Consider the following 24575-nt stretch of genomic DNA (forward strand, 5'->3'; position numbering starts at 1 on the left):
TGTCACCAATGGTGACACAAACTGCTCCAGTGGTCCACTGGAGCAGTTTGTGCCCATCCAGGCCATGGCATGGACTGCTTAGGCTCACAGGTGCTGCATCTTTCTGTGTGTGTGCGATAGAGTACCGTAGCATGAGTGCACAATGCTGCTATTGCACAATGCATATTTGGAAAAGGGGCACCACCATTACTAGGTGCCCGCTGGCATGTGTGCATTTGTTCTTCTGGTGCCAGCAGACACCCCATACTGATGCGCTGCAGTCGTCGCTGCGCTGGGATGTCTTGGCTGAGAATACACTCCTATTCACTCCATTTTGGGTTGGATACCAGGGTACCTCCCCCTTTCAGGAGGGGAAATGGCCCTTATGGGCTTCCTTCCTCCTCACCTTATGCTCTTGATCCCCTTAAGGGGGAACCTCCTGGACGCAGTCCCTCTCTAGTGCACAGCTACAACTGGGGTGATGATACAGCCCTTGATTCCCATGAATCCGTGCAGGAACATGGGCCAGCTGGGTCACCTTTGCTGGTTTTCCAGTGCCTGATTGCCATGTTGGCCTTAGTGTCTGACTAGGTGGCCTATAGCGACTGTTCCGGTTGCTATGAGAATCTCATAAATCGGTGATTGTTCTCCACTCTCATCTAGAAAGTGGAAGATTTCCAGAATCAAACTGATCTGGCTGAACAGTGCACTCATCTCCCGCCTCATTAATGAGAGGTCTGACGTTTGACTTTCGAGAGGTGCCGTCAGTAGGTTTCCTCTTGGTACCTTGTTTTCTGCTCAGAGAAGGGGTTGTACTTCACATCCCATCCTCTGGGTTGGCTTAGCCTGTGAGTGGCAGCCACTCTTTGTTTTCACACGGGATCTGAAGACCGCCCATCAGGAGCTCTTGCTTCCCCATTGCAGTATTACGCAGCAGAGATGTCTTGTGGTGAGTGATGTTACCCAAATCAGGATTCCTTGTAGAGTTAGGGATTCTCTCTATTGGAAATCTGCTCCTTAGTAGTAGATGAGGATTCCTCACAAATGGACGGCGTGTCTCTTTGGATACCTGCTGAGCGCAAAGTGCATAGTTTCACTTTGTACTGCTCCTACTCATTTGTGTCGAGTTAGGTGGCACTCTACCTCTGAGGGGAGGTTTCTCCTCCCTCTATTTCTTCACAGGCATGTTTGCCTTCCAACAGCTCACCCTACATAGGGCGACTTTGGTTAGGATGGAGGATCACGCAAAAGCGGCTACCCACCCATATTTAAGAACATAAGAAAATGCCATACTGGGTCAGACCAAGGGTCCATCAAGCCCAGCATCCTGTTTCCAACAGTGGCCAATCCAGGCCATAAGAACCTGGCAAGTACCCAAAAACTAAGTCTATTCCATGTTACCATTGCTAATGGCAGTGGCTATTCTCTAAGTGAACTTAGTAGCAGGTAATGGACTTCTCCTCCAAGAACTTATCCAATCCTTTTTTAAACACAGCTATATTAACTGCACTAACCACATCCTCTGGCAACAAATTCCAGAGTTTAATTGTGTGTTGAGTAAAAAAGAACTTTCTCCGATTAGTTTTAAATGTGCCCCATGCTAACTTCATGGAGTGCCCCCTAGTCTTTCTACTATCCGAAAGAGTAAATAACCGATTCACATCTACCCGTTCCAGACCTCTCATGATTTTAAACACCTCTATCATATCCCCCCTCAGTCGTCTCTTCTCCAAGCTGAAAAGTCCTAACCTCTTTAGTCTTTCCTCATAGGGGAGTTGTTCCATTCCCCTTATCATTTTGGTAGTCCTTCTCTGTACCTTCTCCATCGCAATTATATCTTTTTTGAGATGCGGCGACCAGAATTGTACACAATATTCAAGGTGCGGTCTCACCATGGAGCGATACAGAGGCATTATGACATTTACCGTTTTATTCACCATTCCCTTTCTAATAATTCCCAACATTCTGTTTGCTTTTTTGATTGCCGCAGCACACTGTACCGACTATTTCAATGTGTTATCCACTATGACACCTAGATCTCTTTCTTGGGTTGTAGCACCTAATATGGAACCCAACATTGTGTAATTATAGCATGGGTTATTTTTCCCTATATGCATCACCTTGTACTTATCCACATTAAATTTCATCTGCCATTTGGATGCCCAATTTTCCAGTCTCACAAGGTCTTCCTGCAATTTATCACAATCTGCTTGTGATTTAACTACTCTGAACAATTTTGTGTCATCTGCAAATTTGATTATCTCACTCATCTTATTTCTTTCCAGATCATTTATAAATATATTGAAAAGTAAGGGTTCCAATACAGATCCCTGAGGCACTCCACTGTCCACTCCCTTCCACTGAGAAAATTGCCCATTTAATCCTACTCTCTGTTTCCTGTCTTTTAGCCAGTTTGCAATCCACGAAAGGACATCGCCACCTATCCCATGACTTTTTACTTTTCCTAGAAGCCTCTCATGAGGAACTTTGTCAAACGCCTTCTGAAAATCCAAGTATACTATATCTACCGGTTCACCTTTATCCACATGTTTATTAACTCCTTCAAAAAAGTGAAGCAGATTTGTGAGGCAAGACTTGCCCTGGGTAAAGCCATGCTGACTTTGTTCCATTAAACCATGTCTTTCTATATGTTCTGTGATTTTGATGTTTAGAACACTTTCCACTATTTTTCCTGGCACTGAAGTCAGGCTAACCGGTCTGTAGTTTCCCGGATCGCCCCTGGAGCCCTTTTTAAATATTGGGGTTACATTTGCTATCCTCCAGTCTTCAGGTACAATGGATGATTTTAATGATAAGTTACAAATTTTTACTAATAGGTCTAAAATTTCATTTTTTAGTTCCTTCAAAACTCTGGGGTGTATACCATCCGGTCCAGGTGATTTACTACTCTTCAGTTTGTCAATCAGGCCTACCACATCTTCTAGGTTCATCGTGATTTGATTCAGTCCATCTGAATCATTGCCCATGAAAACCTTCTCCATTACGGGTACCTCCCCAACATCCTCTTCAGTAAACACCGAAGCAAAGAAATAATTTAATCTTTCCGCGATGGCCTTATCTTCTCTAAGTGCCCCTTTAACCCCTCGATCATCTAACGGTCCAACTGACTCCCTCACAGGCTTTCTGCTTCGGATATATTTAAAAAAGATTTTACTGTGAGTTTTTGCTCTACAGACAACTTCTTTTCAAATTCTCTCTTAAGACATGTCAATGTCTTACATTTGACTTGCCAATGTTTATGCTTTATCCTATTTTCTTCTGTTGGATCCTTCTTCCAATTTTTGAATGAAGATCTTTTGGCTAAAATAGCTTCTTTCACCTCTCCTTTCAACCATGCCGGTAATCGTTTTGCCTTCTTTCCACCTTTCTTAATGTGTGGAATACATCTGGACTGTGCTTCTAGAATGGTATTTTTTAACAATGATCACGCCTCTTCAACATTTTTTACTTTTGTAGCTGCTCCTTTCAGTTTTTTTCTAACAATTTTTCTCATTTATCAAAGTTTCCCTTTTGAAAGTTTAGCACGAGAGCCTTGGATTTGCACACTGTTCCTTTTCCAGTCATTAAATCAAATTTGATCATATTATGATCACTATTGCCAAGCGGCCCCATGGTTATTTTCTCCTCTTTTAGAGGTGGCCCTGTTGGTAGATTAGTTCGTTGGCAGACACGGCAATCCTATCCATGCAGATGTTTCTGCTTGTATGCTACGACGTTAGCAGGTGGAACAACGGGTCATCTTGAGCCATAGGTTTGATACCTAGGCTCTGCTGAACAGACTCTTCCTTCTCTGGTACTTTCTGGGTTTCCAGATCAGTGAGGAAGTCCTCTTCCATAGGGGCTACCTCTTGCAGCATTCCTGTTTTTGCTCAGCAGAGAGGTTTACAGATTTCTTCCTCAGGCTGCTCTCATCCTGCTGGAGTCTAGGACTCTCTCAGTATCTTTACTGATGGGAGATGGGCCCTGTGGACTGTACCTGCCTCAGTGACAACTCCCTGCTGGGATTGGAAGGGGGTTCATATGGTTGGGAAGTCTCCCATCTGTCATCCTTTGTCCTGCAGCCCAGAGAACTGTCTCGTTGTGTTCACCTCTTCTGACATTCAGTCGGAGAGTCTAGGAGGAAGTCAGGGGGCTTATGGGAGTGATTGTCATGGAAGGGTAAACAATCCTTTCCCTGCTTTGGCAAATTCCCTGGCCAAGGTGCTTCCCTTTCGCATGACTTCCCCTGATGGTGAAGTACATTGTACAGCTGAGTTTCAGTAGCAGCTCACTAGCCTGCTCAGCATATTGGCATAGGACTCCCTGGGGAGGAATAGCCCATCATGCTTCAGTACTTGGGGGTTTTTATTCCATCTGTCCTTGGAGGTCAGATCTTGTACTTGTAACAGCTCAGCGGCTAGGGTCTGCTGCTGACCGATATACTTATTGCTGTTACTTCACTGGGCAGACATATGGATTCCATGCCTGCTGTTCCTTTTGGACAGACTTTGCATGTTGCTCTGCATGCCCACTCCATCTTGTTACTCGGTTGATAATTATCTGCAGTTTTCTTTCTGCTGAGCTCTGTAGCCCCAGCTGATTTTCAGTTGTCTTGTGACAAAAAAAACCCAAAAAACAAAAACTTTGCGATCTTGATCCAAGTACTTTTTTCTCTTGTAATTGAAAATTTGTGACTTTGTCTGTTCCTTCTGGGTCCTAGGCCTACTGATGCTAGTTGGAATTCACTATTTGGTAGTTCTTGACAGTGTTAGATTTTGTGCAGATCAGTGGGCTTCTTGCCCCCATGTTTGCATTACATGCTTGCCTTCAGACACCATCTTGCGGTTTCTGTCTCTCTGTCGTAACTGTCGCTTTGAGGTGAAAAGCCCAACTCTTTTCCCTCCTAGAGCCTTTATAAGTTGGCTGCCTTACCGAAAAAAAGGGGGGGGGGGGGAGAATGGTGGTTCTTCCGCACTCAAGGTTTCCCCATTTTTCCTGTTTTTAGTAACCTCTAGTTTGGGAATCACCCATGTGTGAGCACTACCATCCTGCTTGTCCTCGGAGAAGCTTACCTGTAACAGGTGTTCTCCAAGGACAACAGGATATCAGTCCTCATGAAACCTACCCACCCACCTCTTCTGGGAGTTAGTTTTTCCACGTATTTGCTAAATCATGGCCTGAGGACTCTGCCTGAGAGGAGGGCGATGGGGTGGCTACAGCTGCACATGCTCAATAGAGCATGCTGAAACTCTAGAATCTTTGAGATCAAAGTTCCGTGCCAGGCCCCATCGGATGATGTGACCCATGTGTGAGGACTGACATCCTGCTGGTCCTCGGAGAACTCTGCTTAATTTGAGCTCATGAAATGTGTCTATTTGGAAAATAATTTGTACTCCTTTTAAATATCATTGAGTGTACTGGCTATATGGGAAGAGCTTAGTAAATATATAGGAGGTAATTTTCCAAATTGCATTGTTGCAAAATCTGCAAGTACTTTTACTTACTGGCTTTTCACCGGTTTTCAAAGGGAAAGTATAAGCATATTTTTCCTTTGAAAATTGCCCTGGGAGAGTACACTCGCAGAGATTTTCATCTGCTTTTTCTGCAGGTACTTTTTTTCTTGAAAATAGCACGCATAGATTTGAAAATGTCCATGTGTATTATTTTCTTTCTCTGCTCTAAACATGCCCCTGGGACTGCCTACATCTTACCTGGCTAAAAGTACTGGCGTTGTTGATCCCCCGTGCATACTTTTAGCTGGGTAAGGACTAGGATTTTTTCAGATAGCCAAAGTGTGGGTAAATAGCTTTTGAAAATTGCCCTCCCCAGTATTAACAGGTCCTCTGGAATAATCATAAATAAATGCCAGAATTTAAAATTAAGGAAATTTGTGTTTGATTTTCAATGAAAATTTACTCATTAAAACATCATGCATATTCCATATTTATAAATATGCAAACTTTAAACATAAAACTTCCAAAAAAAGGCAACTGTAATGAAATAAAGAAAAATCTTAGTTGCAAAAGCTTATTTTTCCAAATCCTAAAGTGAAAGCAATTATGTATACCTGAGAGGAGAGCCGGGTGGGTGGGAGGGAGGATAATATGATAAATACTTATTGATAATGTACAAAATCCAACCTTTTATGATGGAAAGGAAGCTGTAGAACTAGGGGTCATGACGGAAATGTAGTTCTAAAGGGATTAGGATAAACATAGATGTTCCCTAGTGGCTAGAAGATGGAAATGAAGAACCTGTGTAACCTATGATAACTTTTGGTGAAACATTTCTGCAAGGGGGGGTGGGTAACCTGCATAGAGCAGCAGTTATAACCAGCGGTGCATTCAAGGGATCCACCTGGGCATATATCACAATTAACATATATTTTAACTGTTTGGCTGTTTACATTACTTGAACAAAGTTAAAGGCTATATAGGGGCAGCTGCAGTCTGCTCTTGTGCTTCTACGGCCAGAGTTGGGACCACTGTGCATTGCAAGAAGGAATGAATAAATACAATTGGGAAGGGGAGGCTGGCCATCACCTGCTTTTATGGCTTGGATGGGGCCTCTTTACCTTTAGGATAATCTGCACTGAACGAGAGTTACAACTTTAAGCACTTTGCTGGAAGACTGGGTGGACCATTTTGGTTTTATCTGCTATCATTTGCTATGTTACTATAACAAAATAACCAAAAATAAAAATTTTGTAGAAACCATGTATCTTGATATTTGCTTTGAAAAAAGCCTAGCACTGCTGTTTATTAATATTTGTGACACAGATTTTTGGATGACTGTAATAACTTTGTGAAGCCTTAAATTTAATACAGTGAATGTGTATGGTGGTACAATATTGCGGCTTCAAGTATAAACGCAGTTGAATAATGTTTACTTGGATTTATTATTCTGCGTATGCCCTTAATTCATTCTTTGAAGAAGTAAGTTAAGTAAGATCAGTTCAGAAAGACAGTTTTCAAGCTGCTTGTTCTACAGCCGTCTTCATAGACAGATCATTATTACTTGATAATTCTGGAATTAGAACACTTGGACTAGTTGAAAACTAGTTACACAACTGAAACCAAAGTTTCTGTCCTTACTTTTGAGTCTTTTCATTGATTTAGGGCTGTGGAGCTTGTTATGGCTTTAATAATTTTCCTAGGATATTTCTGAATGTTGATTAATATAAAGCCAACGAAGCAGAAGACACACATGTTTTCAGAACACCGTGTATTTCTGGCCAGCTGTTTATTTCATGAGCTTAAGATCTTGTGGTGCACATCCATGTAGCTAGCGTATCTGTGTGGTGCTGAAGTAACTATAAAATGCTGATACATTTTATTTTAATTTTAACATTCTAGCATAAAAAAAATGTCTGACAGGGCTGAGGATGATGTCAGAGGAGAGCAGCGCAGAGTGGCCAAGCAGCAGCTACAGCTTCGGCATTTGGGAGAAAATTCAACGGTAACAGTAGAGACTGTAGGGGAGAGCAGATCTCTGCCCAGTCCAGAAGCAATGGTGGGAGAGTCCTGGAATAACTGGGTGAATGCTGCTAAACTTCACAGGCATGATGGTAAGCAGATGATTCCATATTTGTGACTGAATGGAGTAATCACAGTTTTTATTGTTTCTAAGAAACACCAAGGTTATATATGTCCAATTATTATTTTTCTTTTAGGAACAGAATTGGATGAAAGTTTCAAGGAGTCCATGAAGCACCGTGAAGCAATGAGACTGTGTAGAGAAGGTTGGTGTTATTACTTCTTTAAAGTCTATGTTTATATGATGAGCACTTGCTTCATTGTGTGAAATTTCTGTTAGTATTCTGGTTGTTGGTGGCTGATTCTGGGCCTAGATAAAAAGGAAAGTGAACTATTTGAATGTTTTTCCTCTGAGGGAAAAACATTCAAATAGTTAGGGATTTCTCTAACTCTGAGTTTGCTTATATTATGCAACTGTGAGTTATTCTACTGTTGAACCTGATGAGCTGATTTAATTTATCAGTCTCTGTAAATATTCCAAGTACTCTGTTGTAAAATGAGTGACTGATCTAAAAGTGCTCACACGATACAACCTATTTATGTACCAGCAGGAACATATGAGACTAAGGTTTTGCACCTTTGCAAACCAAGTAAAAGGTGCAAAAAAAGTGTTTGGTGATTTCAGTACTGTTCTTGAGCTGCCTTTTGGACTTCATTCATTGAGTGAAGTTGATTATTGACTGTAGGATTGGTGCAGCTTATTAAAAGCTGCAGGAGATTCCTTGCTGTTTTACTGATTAGCCTACCTATGGCATGTTTGTCTATTTACTTTTCCCATAAAATTAAGCTTGCTTAACAGATTAGCACAGGTTCAGTACAAATATAATACTGTATGTTATTATTTTCCGAGGACAAGCAGGATGGCAGTCCTCATACATGAGTGATATCATCTGATGGAGCCCGGCACGGAAAACTTACATCAAAGTTTCTAGAACTTTGAGTCTCTCTGAGCATGCTCCAGCATGCAATATTCCACAAGTCCATGTGCGGTCCCCTCAGTCTCTTCTTTTTTATGGAGCCCATTGTTTTGCAGAAAAGGTTTAGTCTCTCTTTTTTGGCTTTTTCAAAACCGTTTTCTGCATTGTTCACTCGTTCAGCCACTAATGGCCGCCACCCTGGGATATCACATCCCTTTACTTTCACGACAGTTTTCAGCGATGCCCCCACTGTGTGAGGCCTGTCTATAACAGACTCCCATGATAGATGTGACCTCTGCCTGGGGGTGTTGCATGATGTTCAGGTTTGCAGCGGGTGTGCCCAGATGACCCCCAAGGAACACCGGGCCCGGCTTGACAAGATTGAATGAATCTTCGGGCAGGGCAAGACCGATCCATCGGCATTTGAGGTATTAACATTGAGGAACTTTGGAGTCACACCGATGGCCACCGATCCATTGACATAGGCAAGGCTGTCAGTTTCATCAACAGCGAAGACAGGCCATTGCCCACCTGTTCAAGGTCAGAGATATTGGGTTCATTGTCTTTGGCCTTGGCACCGGGGAATGATTGATCCAAGCATTGAGGGAAGCCGAAGAAGCATCGACATAGATCCTTGTTATGTATAGTGCTGGGCATGGGGATGCATCAGCTTCAGCTGTGATCCTCCTCCGAAGCAACCCCATGGTGAGGAGCACCAATCCTCCACCAACCCCAGGAGTTTGCCACGGTCTCCACCAGTCCTGATGTCTGCCATCGATCCTCCTCCTCTTGGTTCCAAAGAGGATTTGGTCTCGCATCCTGGGTTTCAGTCAATCCTGGCATCAGCGATCTTTGAGTAGCTGCAGAAGCATGTGCAGCTGGCCATGGAGAAGGCACTTCAGGACCTAGGCGTTGGTGTACTAATGGCACCGGGCCTGGCACCATCCCTTCTTGAGCCATTGCTCGAATCCCTGCAAGTGTTCTTCGGAGTGCTACCATCACCTTCACCAGTGTCTGGCCGTGGCGGCATCAATACCCAGCAGGGCATCATGATTGCCACCGACTAATCTGGTGTTCATCCCCGGCAACGGGGCAGCCTCAGGGCCTAGGCCAATATGGACAGTCAAGTCTGTTCCCATACCTCTGGCTGTGGGCCGAGTGCCCCAGGACCCGTCTCATGCCTACAACAGTGAGGATGATGGCCCTTATGACCCCTGGGGGGATGATGGTTCTGATGTTTCATATTCTGATGCCTCAGATGACATCCCCTTAGACCTGTCTCTTCTTGACAACAGAAAGAAGTCTCCCCTGGAAGATCTCTCCTTCGCAGGTTTCGTCTGGTTGATGGTTGAAGCCATGGAGGATAATACCCAGCACAAGATGCTGGATATTCTCCAGTACATGGATCCTCCTAACAGTACACAAAATATTTTTGGAGTTACTGATGGGGATGTGAGAACACCCTCTCTCAGTACCTCTCGTCAATAGAAAGGCAGACGCAGTATATCGTCTCCAGAAGAATCTCAGATTTGACAAATGTCAGCTGCCACATCAATTTACTCTCAAAAAGACCAAGTGCACCCAGGCCCATTCTTCGGCACACCCTAGGAAGGATCATAGGGTCATGGATGCTCTTAGGACAAAGGTGTTTCAGCCTGCCAGCTCTCAATGGGCCAATACATGTGGGACATCCTGCAGGAGGTGCCGAGCAATAGCCTTACCAACTACAGGACACTTTCCAATCACTGATACATAAGGGTCTGGAGTGCGGGAAACACTGGGTACGCTCGACCTACAATGTTTTCGAGACTGCATCAAGGGTCTCTGCAGCAGGGATTGGTGCCTGCAGACTTTCCTGGCTGCGGGCTTCAGATCTCCGACAGGAGGTGCAGGAGTGACTCACTGATGTGTCATGCATAGGAGAAAATCTCTTTGGAGATAAAGTGAAGGACGCAGTGATCCAAATTCGGGACCACCATGTGACACTCCAGCAACTCTCCGCTGGTACTCAGGACCCATCCTCCTTATCCAGGAGGCCTTCGAGGACTGGCCATAGAAAGTCTTTCTTCCATCCAAGGAGATACTATCCTCCACCACCTCAGTCCCATCAGCAGCAACAGGCCCCTCATAGCCATCCAAGGCGACAGAAGACCCTAAAGCCCCAGCTAGCGCCTTAGTTAACTCTGGGGATGGGGTTTTGACTAGTTCGAAGAGAGTGTAGCAAAGTCTGCCATACCTGTGGCAAGGGACTTTCCAGTTGGGGGCAGGGTGTGGTTATACATGAACTAGTGTCCCAGTATAACTTTGGACCAGTGGGTCCTTGCTATTGTCCACAGAGACTTCAAATTAAACTTATTGAGTGCCCCACCAAATTGCCCCCGAGTCCACTTTGGGGGACCTGTAGCACATCAGGAAGTGCTCTTACAGGAGCTTTCCTCCCCTTTAATGGCCAGAGTGGTCAAGCCCATTCCACCAGGCAAAGAATGTGGGGATTTTACTCCTGGTATTTTCTGATTCAAAAGAAAACAGGGGGACTCCGTCCCATCCTAGACTTGAGAGCTTGGAACAAGTTTCTAAAAAGAGAAAAGTTCAACATGGTTTCCCTGGGCACCTTGGGCACACCCTGGGCACCTTAATCCCTCTTTCTGCAGAAAGGGGACAGGCTATGCTTGCTTGATCTGAAGGATGCATACACTCATATCGAGATCTTCCCTAGCCATTGGAAGTATTTCCAATTTGTGGTGGGGAAATAGCACTTCCAGTTCTGCCAGTTGGGCAGACATCTGCCCCGCGGGTTCTTTACAAAATGTATGGCCACAGGCAGGGAATTCATGTTTTCCCCTCTCTGGATGATAGGCTAGTCAAGAACGCCTCTCTGCAGGGGCCAAAAGGTCCATGACCATCTGGGTGTTAGAATCGCTAGGGTTCATCATCAACTACCCCAAGTCCCATCTCCCATTCCTGCCAACGTTCATTCCCAGACGCCATTCGCACAAAGGCAAAATACTGCAAAAGAGCCTTAGCTTTCTATCTGGAGCGGACAGAAGCCCATAGACAGTCAACTCAACTTTTTGTTTCTTTTGATCAGAACAGATTGGGGATCACAGTTGCTAAGCAGACGCTTTCCAGTTGGCTAGCAAACTTCTTCTACTTTTGTTATGCCCAGACCGGATTGCATCTTGGGGGCCATGTCAAGGCTCATTCTGTTTGAGCCATGGCAGTATCAGTGGTCCACTTGTGAGCCACTTCCAGTGGAGGAAATCTGCAGAACTGCTACCTACTGTTGTGTCAGCCATCCCTATCCAAACAATAATGAAATGAAAATGAAAGGATAGAACTCCATGTCACAGTTCTGCAGATTCCCTGCACTGGAACTGCTCGCAAGTGGGCCACTGATACTGCCATGACTCGAATAGAATGAGCCTTGACATGGCCCCCAAGATGCAATCCGGCTAATCTGTCCTTCGGAACTTGTTTGAGGTTTAGAACCCAACTCTGTTCCCACCTTCTCTGTTCTTTCTGTTCAGGCTGCCCTGCCTCCTGTTATCAACAAAAAGTTATTGTTGTTGTGCCTGTTGGCACCCATTTCGTTGGTCCTCTTTTTTTTTTTTTTGTTTGGGGGCTGCCTGTATTAGGAATTGCCATCCTGCTTGTCTTCGGAGAAAGCAGAGTTGCTTACTTGTAACATGTGTTTTCTGAGGCAACAGGATGTCATTCCTCATGAAACCTGCCTGCCTTCCTGTGGAGTTGAGTTTCCACTTTGTGGGTTTGTTCTTTATTATTGTCTATTTAATTCTATGTTCTAAGACTGAGAGAACCCCGCATGGATGCGTGGTATGTTGCATGCTCAGAGAAGCTTAGTCAAAGTTCTAGAAACTTTGACATAAGTTTTCCTTGCCGAACTCCTTCGGATGATGTCACCAATGTGTGAGGAATGACCATACTGCTGTCCTTGGAGAGCACCTGTTACAGGTAAGCAGCTCTACTTGAAAGTTATCAGTGGTGTTGAAAGGATATTTGAAGTTTTTACAGTTATTTACATGCACAAATTTAATGTTGTATCCTTATTTTAAATTCACAGATTGACCTAATTCCTAGGTTTTTGATTGATAATTCTGTCATTTTGTAATGAAAAGGTTTTATAGTTGTTAGAGGATGGCGTTAACATACTACTTCATTACAGTCTAGCATACTTGATTTGAAATAGGTTATAGTTGCACGTCTTATGACCTGTGGGGAAAGTGCAAATTTATGATCTTTATCAGACTGAACTATAACTCAAAGCCTAAAGCAGATGTTATGGAACTATGAAAAATCTCTGATTTGATTAATCAGGCATCTGTAATATCTGATCTATGTGAGCCACATTTTCAGGATAACCAAATTATGCAAATGAACTAAGCTCTTAGGGAATCAGGCTCTGTGAATCTAAGGTGCTTTTTCCCATTTTGTGCCTATGGAAATAAAGCTTAGTGAATCCATCTCAAAGTATGCAAGTGTCAGCCACTTCTGGTATTTTTCATTTTATCAAAGTCCTGTTTCTTTCCACTGATGAGCACATTTCAGCGCTCATGAGGTGGCCTTAGCAAGGTCTGTGACCTGGAGATCTTGTCACTGGGATTAATATAGGTATCAAGGGTGACCACTCAACTTTCTGCAGGTGCACAGTTGGAATGCACCACCTGGAAGGCCCTAAACTGTCCCTATACCCAAATTGTCAGGTCAAGAGCTGACATGACAATGGGCATACTCTACCAGACCTGAGATCTGCATCTGTAGCAAAAGGCAGTCCATTTAACACCTTTTTCAAAAAGTCTGGTAGAGTATTTCCATTTTCTCCTAGGACAAGCAGGATGGTAGTCCTCACAGATGGGTGACATCATCAGATGGAGCCTTGTCACGGAACACTTTTGTCAAAGAATTTTTCAACTTTCCTGTTGCTTTCTGACACAAACAAGTCCATTGACGGGTGACCCTAAAGATCAAATAGCCTGTTTGCTACACCCTGGTGCAGGGAATACTCGTGGGGGTGAAAATTCCTGCTGAGGTGAGCCACCAGCATGTTGAAGCTCCCAGGAAGATAAGCTGCTTGGAGAAAACCTCTGTGACTGCAAGCTCCTTCCCAAATTTTCATATATTTATTTCAATTTTTTTTTTTAGCTCCTTCATTCCTGCGAGTTGCGACATCTCATTTGGAAAGTTATTTTCCTAGTAGCAATGACATCCGCTCGCAGAGTTGGTGAGCTACAGGCACTGGTAACCTACCCGCCTTATACAAGATTTCTCCATGACCGGGTGGTACTCCGCACTCACCCTAAATTCTTGCCAAAGGTAGTGACTGATTTCCTCTTGAATCAGACCATAGTACTGCCCAACTTTTTTCCGAGGCCTCACTCACACCCAGGTGAGTGGGCTCTGCACACCTTGCACTGTAAATGTGTGCTCGCCTTTTATTTAGACCGCACCACAGCCCACAGGCAGTCCACCCAACTCTTTGTCTCCTTTGACAAAAATAGACTCAGAGTTGCGGTGGGCAAGCAGACCCTGTCTACCTGGTTGGCAGTCTGTATTGCTTTCTGCTACCAGCAAGCAGGCCTTCCGCTAGAGGGATGTGGAAAGCTCATTCAGTCAGGGCCATGGCAATGTCAGTAGCACACTTCCGTTCAGTACCCATTACTGACATCTGCAAGGCTGCAACTTGGAGCTCTCTCCACACCTTCGCAGCTCATTACTGTCTGGATAAGGCTGGTAGGCAAGACAGCGTCTTTGGCCAGTCTGTCCTGCGTAATTTGTTTCCAATGTAGGAACCCAACTCTTCCTACCTCGGGCCCACAGTGAATTTCAGGCTGCCCTTCGTTACCATCAGCACCCCTGTTGTTGTGCCTGTTGCACATTTTTGGGTGCTGGTTGGTCCATTATGTTCTGAGGCAGCCTGTAGCTTGCTATTCACCCATCTGTGAGGACTACCATCCTACTTGTCCGGGAAGAAAGCAGAGTTGCTTACCTGTAACAGGTGTTCTCCCAGGCAGCAGGATGTTAGTCCTCACGAAACCCGCCCACCACCCCGCGGAGTTGTGTTCGCCTACAGTTTGTTTTATTTTTCACTCGTACTTTTTGCTTTAAAACAAGACTGAAGGGGGACCCCTTGTGGCCACATGCTTAGTGGCATGCTGGGCATGCTCAGTGTGCTAGTCAAAGTTCTAGAAACTGACAAAAGTGTTCCGTGACAGGACTCCATCTGATGATGTCACCCATCTGTGAGGACTAACATCCTGCTGTCCTGGGAGATACCTGTTACAGGTAAGCAACTCTGCTTTATCATGTTGGCTCTTGATCTGCCAACTTGGGTGCAGAGCCAGTTTAAGGCCTTCCATATGGTCTATTCTTCCTCTGCCCTGCAGAAAACTGTGCCATAGCTCTTGATATCTATACTAATCCCAACAGCAAGGTCTTCAAATTTTACCTGCATGTCACAAACCGTGTACAATGTGTGGTGTTAATTACTTTTGTTGTCTTGAAGGAACTTCTAGCATGCTGATTGGTAATCTTGGATTTATTTTTTTTTATTAAAACATTACAGGAAACAAATTCCTTCATCTCACATGCTGCCTCAGTTTAAATACAATCCCATTTTACAAAATCAAAAGTGCTACGCAAGGCATGATATAGATGAGCCAGACAGTTTGTTTCTTGCACAGATTGTTTTGATAGCTTACATTTATAATCATTTCATGTTAATATGATGGCCATATTAGTGTCCTGTTCTAAGGACATATCAGCATATTTCTGACAGATATCTGCTTTCCTTTTATTGCAGATATGCCAATATTTGGTCTCTGCCCATCTCATGATGATTTCTATTTGGTGATGTGTAACCACTGCAATCAGGTCATAAAACCACAAGCATTTCAATCACATTATGGTAAGGTCTTAAGCATTTAAATAATGAAACATGCATTCAGATTGGCAATTTTTGTTATCCTTTTTGAAACTTAACAAAAGTACAATTTGAAGAGTGTGTTTGCACTCATAATTATAGTTGTTGATATTTTTAAATGCTGAACTAATATAACACCAGAATGAAACATTATTAATGAGGCACAGAGCGTTAAATCAAGTTTGCTTACCATAAATGTGGTTCTCTGTAGACAGCAGGATGAATTAACCATAACACGTTGGTATCATCATCCGGTGGCACTGAATGGACTCATCTGTCTGGGTTCATTAGAGCTTTTACTCTACTGAGCATGCATAGGACGCATGCTGCCTAGTGAGCTTCTCAGTCGACTCTTCAGGGAGGTGGGAAGATATTAAGCCTGGCTAATTCATTCTGCTTTCTATAGAGCACCTTGTTTTATGGTAAGCAAATGTGCTTTCTCTGACGACAGACAGGGCTGAATTAGCTATGATACAAGGGGAGTTCCAAGCTGAGGGTTGCATGATGGAGTACTTGCTGAATAAGCACACCAGGCTGTGTAAAACTGCTTGCCCAAAGTTACCGATAGTTCTGGAGAAATAGTCCAGGCAGTAGTGGTACATGAAGGTGGGAACTGATGATCAAATTGCAAATGTCTTTGATCGAGACAGCTCTTAGGTGAATTGCTGAGATAGCCATGGCTCTCACTTGATGAGGCTTGATAGATTATGTGATCTGAGAGTAGGCCAATGCATAGAAATGCGCAGTACAGTCTGCTAATTAAACAATGTGTGTTTGGCAACAGCCACATCTAGCCTGGTGGGATCATAGTAGATGAAAAACTAAGGAGCTTAACGATGTGATTGCATTCTCTTCAGATAATAGGCTAAGACTTATTTTTCAGTTCAGCAAATGGAGGGTCTTCTCTGCTTTATGCAAAGAACGTGGGCAAAAAAATGGCTTGATTAAAATGTAACGCAGAAACTCAGGACAAATGTGAGCACTTTCCTATTGTGAAAAACTATAGGTATGAAGAGTAAGAAACCAATGAGTATTCTAGTTGAAGTGATGGCAACTTAGGAATACACTTTCCATTTGATAAACTTCAAAGAAGCTGATTCCAATGGCTCGTAAGGAGGTGTCATCAGTTATGCTAAAACAAAGTTGAGATCCCATGATTCAAGTGGTTTCACAACTGTAAGCTTTGTATATCACAATCCCTTCATACATTTTGATACCAGAGGATGAATGGAGATTGAATTTTCATCTACTTGATGGTGGTAAGTAGCAAATTCACTAAGATGTACCTTGACCGACGATGCACTGAGACCTGATGAGAAGAGGGAGAACAGGTACTGATGCAGATCTTTTGGAGTACAGGCAAATGGACATCAAGATGAGAAATGCTTCCATTTAAAGCCATGCACTCTTCTGCTAGACAGCTTTCTGGCTGAGATCACGATATCCTCAACCTTTTTAGAATACGGACAATGAGGAGACTATCGAGTATTCAACATCCATACAGTCAAGTTGAGAGAGGGAAGTCTCAAATGATACAACTGGATTGGATCCCAGGTGGACAGATTGACCACCTGATGAGGCAAAAGAACCACATTCATATCAGCCAAGTTGAAGAAATGAGAAGTGCCCCGCCTTTGAGTATATTATGTACCATCCTTGTCCCCAACAGAAGCAGGAGAAAGGCATATAGCAGACCTGCATCCCACTTGAGCAGAAAAAAACATCCAGGGTGGATCTGAACTTGCTTTGAAGAAAGGAGCAGAATTTTTCAATTTTCCTGTTGCTTTCTGACTCAAGTCCATTGACAGGTGACCCTAGAGATCAATAGCCTGTTTGCCACACCCTGCTCCAGGGAATTCTTGTGGGGGTGAAAATTCCTGCTGAGGTGATCTTACCAGCATGTTGAAGCTCCCAGGAAGATAAGCTGCTTGGAGAAAACCTCTGTGACTGCAAGCTTCTCCCAAATTTTCATAGATTTATTTCAATTTTTTTTCAATCTTATATTTTGCAAATCTAGTTTACTCAGTGCAGATTACAGCATTCACATTTATAATATAAAACATACTCATAGAGCAAAACATAAATAAGACAATAATTATAAAAATTATAAGAATGATAAAAGTTAAAAAAAAATCATAAACCACAATACACTATTCCATGGCTGCATAAACAGGTCAGCCTTAACCAGTTTTCAAAACTAAATAATCCTGCTCCTGATGAAGATCCAGGGGTAAAGCATTCCATATTGTGGGAGCTGCAACTGATAATGCCCTTGACCTAATTCTATGAAGGCAAAAATCTTAAGATGGAACATGTAATAACATTTGTGAATACCAAAGGGAACGCGTTAGTACATACCTCATAATCTTAACTACTAGCTAATGCAAATCCATATGTATAGCTTAAAAGCAATTAAACATATTTTAAATTGGATTCTCTGCACAATAGGCAGCCAGTGAAGTTGGTTCTTGAAAGATTGAAGACTTACTCCCCATGGTAGTCCAAAATTATCCTCACTGCTTTATACAAGTTGGAGTACCTTAAGTAGATTGTTAGGAGATCCTAAATGAACAGAATTATAATAGTCTAAAATACTAAGAATCACAACTTGATCCATTAATTTAAAAATTTTTTACAGCTAAAACTCTCCTAAGTGTCCTGAGTAGCTTGAGTTTATAAAGGCCACTCTGGCTACCTTAGTAACTTGAAACTTCAAAGACAAAGAATTCAACTGAATCCCCAAATTTCAAACTTGCATCTGTAATTTCAAAGTATAATTCCCAAAATGAGTATTGGTGGGCATTCCAATAATAGTCTTCCCAACCCAAAGAATTGTAGTTTTAGCACAATTTAAATACAGCCCGTTTCCCCTCATTCAGTCTTGAATAGTTTTCATACATTGCTTAAATTGGTCCAAAGGCACCTCCCCTGGTATCACACTTAGCAGAAAGAAGTCGAACATTATCTGCATAACATTTATAAATTAGTCCCAGGCCTGACAAACCTTACTCAATGGACTAAGCAAAATATTAAAAAGCATAGAAAATAGCACTGAGCCCCGACACACACAACATCAGTACTATACCAATTTGAATAATCTCCAGATAAACCCTCTGTGACCTGCCTTCTAAAAAGGATCCAAACCAATCCAGCACTGCACCTCTTTTATATCTAAGCCACGTAATCTAGCTAGCAATTTTACATTGCATGGCAAATATCAAATGCTGAAGCAATATCCAACTGTAGCAAAATTCCTGATTTTTTTTCTACTCAATAGTATAATGAATATCATCTAAGAATGACAAGAATAAGTTTTCATACCCATAGTTTGTTTGATATCCAAACTGTTCCTTGTCAATATATCATGTTGTAACACCTCCAATTGCTTTAATATCTATTTCCAGTATTTTACTCAAAGTACAAATATTAGATATTGGACAATAATTGGTCATTAATTCCAAAGATGTAACTAAATCCTTCTGAATAGGTTTCACAGTGGCTTGTTTCAAGCATAAAGGATATAATCCAACAATTGAGGAATGGTAATTATTTAACTTATCCATATTCTTAAAAAAGATTTTTTTCCAAAAGTAAATATCAAGTAAATGCCTTTAACAATCCAGGTAAATGGTCCCCCGACACTGACCGTGTTTCAAGACGACTACATCGGGAAGGACCTGGAAGCTAAAACAGTAAAGAAATGACAACAATAACTCATAACAGGACAAGAAAATAAGACATCAAAAATAGAACACAGTAGCACAGGTTACTATCTAAAAATTGTAATACAATGTATCATTAGTAAAGTCAAGACAAACCTACCACAGCTTAAACGCAGTTCAAAAGTATGTCAGGCAGCATACTGAGGGGGACAACTGTTGAACAAAATTAAATTGACAGTATCCGATCACATAACTTTAGTTTTGGCACATTTCTATCTGTCAAACTAGGAAACTAACCATGTGACTAAGGCAAATGTATCTCATACACAAAGTGGATAAGGGAAGGGGAGGGGAAGAGGGAGGGAGGGAGGAATGAGGGGGAAAAAGGGGAAGGACAAAAGGAGACATTCACAAAAAAATGGATGCCTAATGGCTTGTAGGTCCAAGAGGTCGATCTGGAACAGGTGTTCTGCTGTTGACCAAATCCCCTGCATTCGGAAGGAACCTAGATGAGGTACAACTTGAAGAGCAGAGCCTACATTCCAGACCTTTTGGATCTAGCACCAATAGAAAGACAATGTCATCTCTGAGGTTACTCATAGGAAATGTGGCAAGGGCTGATATAGATGATCCCATTGAGAGCAGAGGTCCCATTGGAGAACTGTCATGTTGAAGCGAGTCATGTGGACTAAGTGCATACACTGCTGCTGCCATGTGTCCAAGGCCACCAGGAATGCTCATTCAGATATTTGATCCATTGAGTGCACCAGTGGAGCAAAGTGCACTGTGCAACTGCCTCTGTTGACGGCACCAAACACACCTGTTCTCCATCAGCTGCTCCTGCATCAATGGCACTGGCCTGCTGCTCTACTCTTTTTTGCATCAGTGGCCCCAGAATACCTCATCTTCAGTGCCACAAGCCCCAAAAAGGCCTAGCATTTTTGCATCCTGTTCAGTCCTGAAGCTATGATGGATCCAGAATCCGGCACCATAGGGAGGGGAAGCCATGCCTGAAGAGTTCCTGTTCAACTCGGCATGAAGGTTCTCTTAGGACAAGCAGGATGGTAGTCCTCACATATGGGTGACATCATCAGATGGAGCCCTGTCACGAAATACTTTTGTCAAAGTTTTCTAGAACTTTGACTGGCACATTGAGCATGCCCAGCATGCCACTAACCCTGTGACCACAGGGGGTCCCCCTTCAGTCTCTTTTTTTCCACGGAGCAGTCGCCTTGTGGTTTTTAGGAGCTCTGAGAGAATTTCTCTCTCACTTTTCCTCGCAGAATCTTTTGAAGTTTATCTTCATTTTTTCCCCTGACCCAGTGTCCCCCATCTTGCACCAAATTCCTCCGACGCTTCGGTAAGTCAGTACCGTGTTTTTGTGGTCCGTTCCTGGCGGTATACTTCTCAGTGCCTGACAGCCACCGACCGCATGCCACCCTTTTTTCAAAATGGTGACCGATTTTCGGAAGTGCCCCGAGTGTCCGAGGACTATGTCCATAACGGACCCGCATAATGTCTGCATATTGTGCCTTGGGCCTTCCCACGATGTCCGTCGGTGTCTCAAGTTGTTCATAGATGACCCCCAAAGGCCGGGCTGCCCGACTGGAGAAGATGGAGCACTTGTTTGGCTCCAAGCACTCGTCTCCATCGACCACAGGGCAGGGCGTGCCGACTCGAGGCCCATCTTCCTCGGACCCCTCTCCGTCGATGCTCCACCAAAAAGACTGAGGAGCGGGTGACCATCTGTCACAGACATCAAACCATTCCAGGACTTCTGCGTCATCGTCCTCTGTGCCGGAGAAGGACCGGGCCGAGCACCATGGGAAACATCGCCGCCAGCACAGACACCAGAGCGGCATCGACCTTGGCTGTGCTGCCTCTGAAGAGGGCCTGGGGAGAGGAGCCCCCATCCTCCTCTGGAACTGGGACCCCGAGGAGTTCCCCCACCAATATCGGTGCTGGGCACCGAGCCTCCACGGACCCCCATGGACGCTCCGGTGACACCTAACCTGCCTCCTACCCCAGGCGCCGTGTTATCCTCACCAGCCTTTCATGAGGAATTGGACCCATGGTCCAAGAAGCAGTGCTGAGTGCCCTTTGGGGCTTCCAGTCGCCACCAGCACCCATACCGCCACTGGAACCGGCACCCTCAATGTTGGCTCCACTCCTCGAGCGCTTAGACACCCTCATCATTGCCCTGCCATCGATACCCGCTCCATTGGGTTCTTTGGCACCAAGCCAACCACTGATCCCTCTCCTGGTCTCTATATCGATTCAGAGTTCTTCGGAGGAAGAGGATGCAGCCCCTGGCTCATCCCCTCTACGGGAACCACTGATGCCAGAACCAGTTCCAGGACCATCAGGTCTATCTGTGCCTCAGCGCCCCTCACTGGCCCTGGTGCTCTCTGTGCCGGTGCCACCAGCTTCGATGCCGGTACTGCCTATCTCGGTGCCACTCACCATCCATCGGTGCCGCCTTCCTGCCCTTTTGGATTTGGGTTTGTTCCTCCATCTGGAGGCCCAGTGAGTGAAGAGGAGCCTCCCTATGGCCCATGGGATGATGCTTCCTCTGAACACTCCTCACAAGCTTCTGAGGAGCCTTCTCCCCCCGGAGGAAAGGCGCTGCTCCCCTCCAGAAGACCTCTCCTTTGCCAGCTTTGTCAAGGAGATGTCTGAGACTATTCCATTTGAACTGGTAACTGAGGAGGACGCTAGGCACAAAATGTTGGAGATACTACAATTTGTAGATGCTCCAAAAGAGGTAATGGCGATTCCTGTGCATGAGTTTCTTTTAGACCTCTTGCACCACCTCTGGGAGCACCCAGGAACTGTGCTTCCAGTCAACAAGAAGACTGATGCCTGTACAACAGGTACCTGGTACAACAAGCCCCAGGATTTCAAAAGAGCCAATTACCTCACCAATCTGTGGTTGTGGAATCAGCCCAAAAGAAAGCTAAAAGGTCACGTCCTCACTCCTGGAAAAGAGCAAAAGGTGTTGGATGCCTTAGGCCGCAGGGTGTTCCAAGGGTTGATGTTAATGGCTCGCATAGCTGCATACCAACATTACATGACACAATATAATAGGAATCTCTGGAACCAAGTCCAGGAATTCTCGGACCCTGCCACAACAATTCCAGGAGGGCTTGGCCTCCATCCTGCAAAAAGGATTGGAGGCTGGGAAACATGAGGTCAGAGCAGCCTATGACACTTTTGAGACTGCATCTAGAGTCTTGGCAGCTGGAATTAGTGCCAGGCGCTGGGCCTGGCTCAACGCCTCTGACATACGCTCAGAGGTACAGGACAAATTGGCTGATCTCCCCTGTTCAGGAGACAACTTGTTTGGGGACAAGATCCAAGAAGCAGTGATCATCACGAAACCCTGCGCCAACTGTCCACTGCTACCTCGGATGCCCCTTCCACAGCCCGAAGAGGCCTACACAGGAACTCCAGAAAGCAAATTTACAGGCCACGGAGGTACTACCCTCCTCCATCCCGTGCTCTGACAACCCAGACCTCTCAGAAAGGACAGCCTCGTCAACACAGGACTCCTAGAGCATAGCCAGCCCCCCTCCCCCCCAAGCTGGACAAGTGGCTGGATTTTGACTCCCAGCCAGAGAGCAGCAGTCACCCCGCCCCCTTTTACACTCCACCCAGTTTACCGGTGGGAGGTCGCCTCTGCCACTTTGCTACCAATAGGCACTCAATTACAATCGACCGATGGGTGCTGTCCATCATAACCCACGGTTACCATCTCAACTTCCTTACTCTGCCCCCAGACTCCTTGCCCGTCCCGGCGTGGAGCCTGAGCAATCACGCAATACTCCTCGAGGCAGAGCTCTCCACCCTACTGCAGGCCAGAGCCGTAGAACTGGTTCCCTGGCCGCAGTGGAGAGGAGGGTTCTACTCCCGGTTCTTTCTAATCCCGAAAAAGACTGGCAGCCTACGACCTATCCTGGACCTTCGAGCCTTAAACAGGTTTCTCTGCAAGGAGCGGTTCAGAATGGTTTCCTTGGGCACCATGCTCCCGCTTCTATAACAAGGGGATTGGCTCTGCTCTCTGGAACTAAGCCCATATTGCGATCTTTCCTCCTCATTGCAAATACCTGCAATTTTTAGTAGGACACCAACACTACCAGTACAAAGTACTGCCATTCGGACTTGCCTCAGCATCCCGAGTGTTCACCAATTGTCTGGCAGTTGTGGCGGCACAGTTTCGACACAAAGGCATCCACGTCGTCCCATATCTGGACGATTGGCTCCTCAGAAGACAATCCAGAGAAGGAGCACTCCAACCCTCCATCTCACCATACAACTGCTCCAGTTGTTGGGTTTTCTAATAAATTACCCAAAATTCCATTTGACGCCGTCCTTCATCGGAACAGACCTGGATACCACAATAGCCAAGGCATTCCTTCCCAGAAAACGCACAACCACACTATCCAACCTAGTCAGCTCGATCCGCCGTCGACGGACAGCCTCTGTTTGTCTGCTCCTCATGTTGCTGGGACATATGGCAACAACAGTCCACGTCACCCCCAATGGCCCGCCTTACCATGAGGCTGACACAGTGGACCCTGAGATCTCAGTGGTCCCAAGCCACTCAACAACTCTCAGCGGTCATCCAAATAACCAACCAGCTTCAACAATCCCTCGCTTGGTGGACATGGGAGTCCAACCTACGCAAGGGACTACCCTTTCAGCCCTCGGAAGTTCAGGTAACATTGACCATGGACACCTCCAGCCTAGGCTGGGGAGCCATTGTCAGCGGACTGCAAACACAGGGAGTGTAGACCACAGCCGAGTCGGCCCACCAGATCAATTTCCTGGAACTCCGGGTGATACGGTATGCCTTCTACACATTCCAGGTCTGCCTATCCAACAAGGTTGTCTTGATTCAGACAGGTAGCCATGTGGTACCTAAACAAACAGGGGGGCACGGGCTCTTACCTGCTCTGCCAGGAGGCAGCGCATATCTGGGCCTAGGCTCTGTCACATTCCATGCTACTGCAAGCCACCTACCTGGCGGGCACAAAGAATGTGATGGCAGACAGTCTCAGCCGGACTTTCCATCCATACGAGTGGTCCCTGGATCCCTCTGTCGCGAACAGAATCTTCCATCAGTGGAGTCAGCCAGACATCAACCTCTTTGTGTCCTTTCACAACCGCAAAGTTGACCGACTCTGCTCCCTGCACAAGGACCGAAGAACACCAACTATGGATGCCTTCGCCCATTCCTGGAGTGCGGGTCTGCTGTATGCTTACGCTCGGATTCCACTCATAAGCAAGACTCTCGTGAAAATGCAACAGGACCGAGGCTCAATGATCCTCATAGCCCCATATTGGCTGCGCCAAGTCTGGTTTCCCATTCTTCACGACCTCTCTGTCCAGCAGCCTATTCGCCTGGGCAAGGCACCAAATCTCATAACGCAGAATCAAGGCAAATTGTGCCATCCAAACCTCCAGTCTCTGTCTCTGACAGCCTGGATGTTGAAAGGTTAATCTTACAATCCCTCGACCTTTCTGCTGATGTCTCGCAGGTCCT

General features: G+C 44.9%; 1 protein-coding gene across 4 annotated transcripts in view; it reads left to right on the forward strand.

The window, feature by feature from the left end:
• Positions 1-24575, forward strand: part of ATXN7 (ataxin 7) — a 288809-nt gene that overhangs the window by 100887 nt on the left and 163347 nt on the right. For all 4 annotated transcript variants that reach the window (XM_029601018.1, XM_029601021.1, XM_029601020.1 and 1 more), the window contains exons 3-5: positions 7335-7546; positions 7652-7720; positions 15249-15353. In XM_029601018.1, the coding sequence (XP_029456878.1) occupies positions 7345-7546; positions 7652-7720; positions 15249-15353 (376 nt within the window). In that variant the 5' untranslated portion in view covers positions 7335-7344. The remainder of the gene's footprint in view (positions 1-7334; positions 7547-7651; positions 7721-15248; positions 15354-24575) is intronic.

This window comes from Rhinatrema bivittatum, chromosome 4 (assembly GCF_901001135.1).
Source record: "Rhinatrema bivittatum chromosome 4, aRhiBiv1.1, whole genome shotgun sequence".
Taxonomy (NCBI): domain Eukaryota; kingdom Metazoa; phylum Chordata; class Amphibia; order Gymnophiona; family Rhinatrematidae; genus Rhinatrema; species Rhinatrema bivittatum.